The sequence below is a fragment of the Coffea eugenioides genome, unplaced genomic scaffold (genome assembly GCF_003713205.1).
Source record: "Coffea eugenioides isolate CCC68of unplaced genomic scaffold, Ceug_1.0 ScVebR1_3335;HRSCAF=4532, whole genome shotgun sequence".
In the NCBI taxonomy this organism is placed as follows: domain Eukaryota; kingdom Viridiplantae; phylum Streptophyta; class Magnoliopsida; order Gentianales; family Rubiaceae; genus Coffea; species Coffea eugenioides.
Window position 1 is genome coordinate 1 of NW_020863902.1, and position 2,182 is coordinate 2,182.

At 41.2% G+C, this 2,182-nt stretch overlaps 1 protein-coding gene across 1 annotated transcript; it reads right to left on the reverse strand.

The window, feature by feature from the left end:
- Nucleotides 1-889: 889 nt before the first annotated feature.
- LOC113757812 lies at nucleotides 890-1,953 on the reverse strand (the record flags this gene model as incomplete). The annotated part of the gene is made up of 2 exons (XM_027300924.1): nucleotides 1,456-1,953; nucleotides 890-990 (listed from the first exon to the last, which is right to left on the reverse strand). Coding segments are annotated over exons 1-2 (599 nt in total), but the record flags the coding sequence as incomplete, so codon positions are not given.
- Between the last annotated feature and the right edge of the window lie 229 nt (nucleotides 1,954-2,182).

Here is a 2,182-nt window from a genome sequence, read left to right on the forward strand (position 1 = left end):
TCATATTGTGAAAAAATGCAAGTTCACTTATTTGGATATTGCTAATTGTATTCTTAGCAAACTGAGTGTTCTTATATCTTTTTGATATTATCTAAACTATTTATTCTCTCCTAATCTACTATTGGTGTGAGTACAAGGGGGTCCTTACGTAGACGACATGAAATGGTTTTGGGAAAAGGTGGATACATTCCTTAAGGGATGCAGACGTTTTAGTGCAGCACCACAGCATCTATCTAATTTTCATAATTAAATTTCTGTAGTGGATAGTCTAATTTTCATATATATGCCACCTAATGTAAAAAGGCAATTAAGAGATATTTCAATTTCCAAACATATTCTAATTCTGAGATATAGTTATAAAAATAGGGGATGAAACCCAACACGACGCGCGGGTGTTGGGTGCCTTTTTTTGAAATTTTTTACATGATTTTTAAGAAAAATACAATAAGATTGAGAAAGTAAAATGTATTGCAGATATAAATTATTAAAAAAAACAAGTATATAAATTAAGTATCATATTAGTTGAAGTAGAATTACACGTACACAAATCCCTTCTCGCCATACACAAAAATAAAGCTAATTTCTAAGTGCACATAATATTTTTTTCAACATGTGTTAATCAAGAATAGAGACGGAATTGTCTATGAAAGCAGTCTATAAGAAGGCAGAGACTTCACTATTTACCTACCCCTCACAAAAAAAAGAGAATTGACCATTTTGCCATGCAAGGAATAGGGGTGAGCATCGAATTCGAATTCGGTAATTCGGTAGGTTGAAATCGGTAATTTTCGGTAAATGGTTCTGGAAATATTCGACCTAATTCGCATTCGAATTAGACACTACCGAATTCGAATTCAACCTGAATTCAATTCGGTAAACAAAAAAATACCGAATTACCGAATTCCAGAAAACTGCAAGGGTCGCCAATATCTCTTCGTTCTCGTACTCACTCAGGCACACCACACAAATTTCAGCCTCTTCACGCTCAGCCTGTGTTGGCCTAATCAGCAACATCCCTCAGATCCCGGTTCGACGGGACTAACCGCCCAGCCCGTGGCACCCAGGGGTGCAGACCCTCATGCTGGCCGAGCGTGGTACGGTGCTTTGCGCTGCCATTGTGGTTAAGGAAATAAAGTTGCGCCTTCACTAACAGCTATAGCTTTTGGTGCAATGGTAAGCGCTTGATCCTGGAAAGTGGGTATCAGAGGCGGGTCGCGGTTTTGAATCTCCTGGGGCTTGTTGCTGGGGGGATTGGTTGGCCTAATCAGCAACATCCCTCAGATCCCGGTTCGACGGGACTAACCGCCCAGCCCGTGGCACCCAGGGGTGCAGACCCTCATGCTGGCCGAGCGTGGTACGGTGCTTTGCGCTGCCATTGTGGTTAAGGAAATAAAGTTGCGCCTTCACTAACAGCTATAGCTTTTGGTGCAATGGTAAGCGCTTGATCCTGACAGCCTGTTTTACACCAGGTGTTGTATGATACCTTCTAGTCTTCAGATGTTGGGAGATGGTTTCTTCCAGCCAATCATCTCCAGGGCCATCCGATTCTTCAACATCAGCATTCGAATCTTCATACAGATCAAACACCGTAGGCTCCTGCCCATGACTCAGTTCAACCAATGCAGTCTCTTCTTCTGGCTCAATCCTAATCCGCATGAAGATATTTGAAAACTGGTAATCAGATTCTTGAAACCAGCCACCAGTATTATTAGTGTTGTTCTCCTCGTACTCCCCAGCCGGAGAAAGAAGTACGAGGTTTGCTGGTTGACTGATGTGGTGATGATTATCAAAGCCAGTTGCTGCTTGCACATAATTCCCTTGCATCAACATTGCAGTGTTGTATGGCAAAGGGCCAAGAGTGAAACAAGAGGCAGGTAGTATTGGATAATGATGGCAAGGAGGATATTCCAGGCTGCTGAAACCATAAATGGGCAGCGGAGAATGAGGGTACATCGTAATCTGATTGGGAAAGTAAATATTTTACCGTTTTACAAAATTCAATTCGAATTCGGTAAATCCGAATTCAAAAACCCCAAAACCAAATTCGACCCTAATTCGATTCTTACTAATTCGATACCACCGATTTACCGACTGAATTACCGAATTACCGAATTCGAATTACCAAATTGAAATCGATTTCGATCGGTAATTCGGTAATTACCGTAATTGCTCATGTTTGACT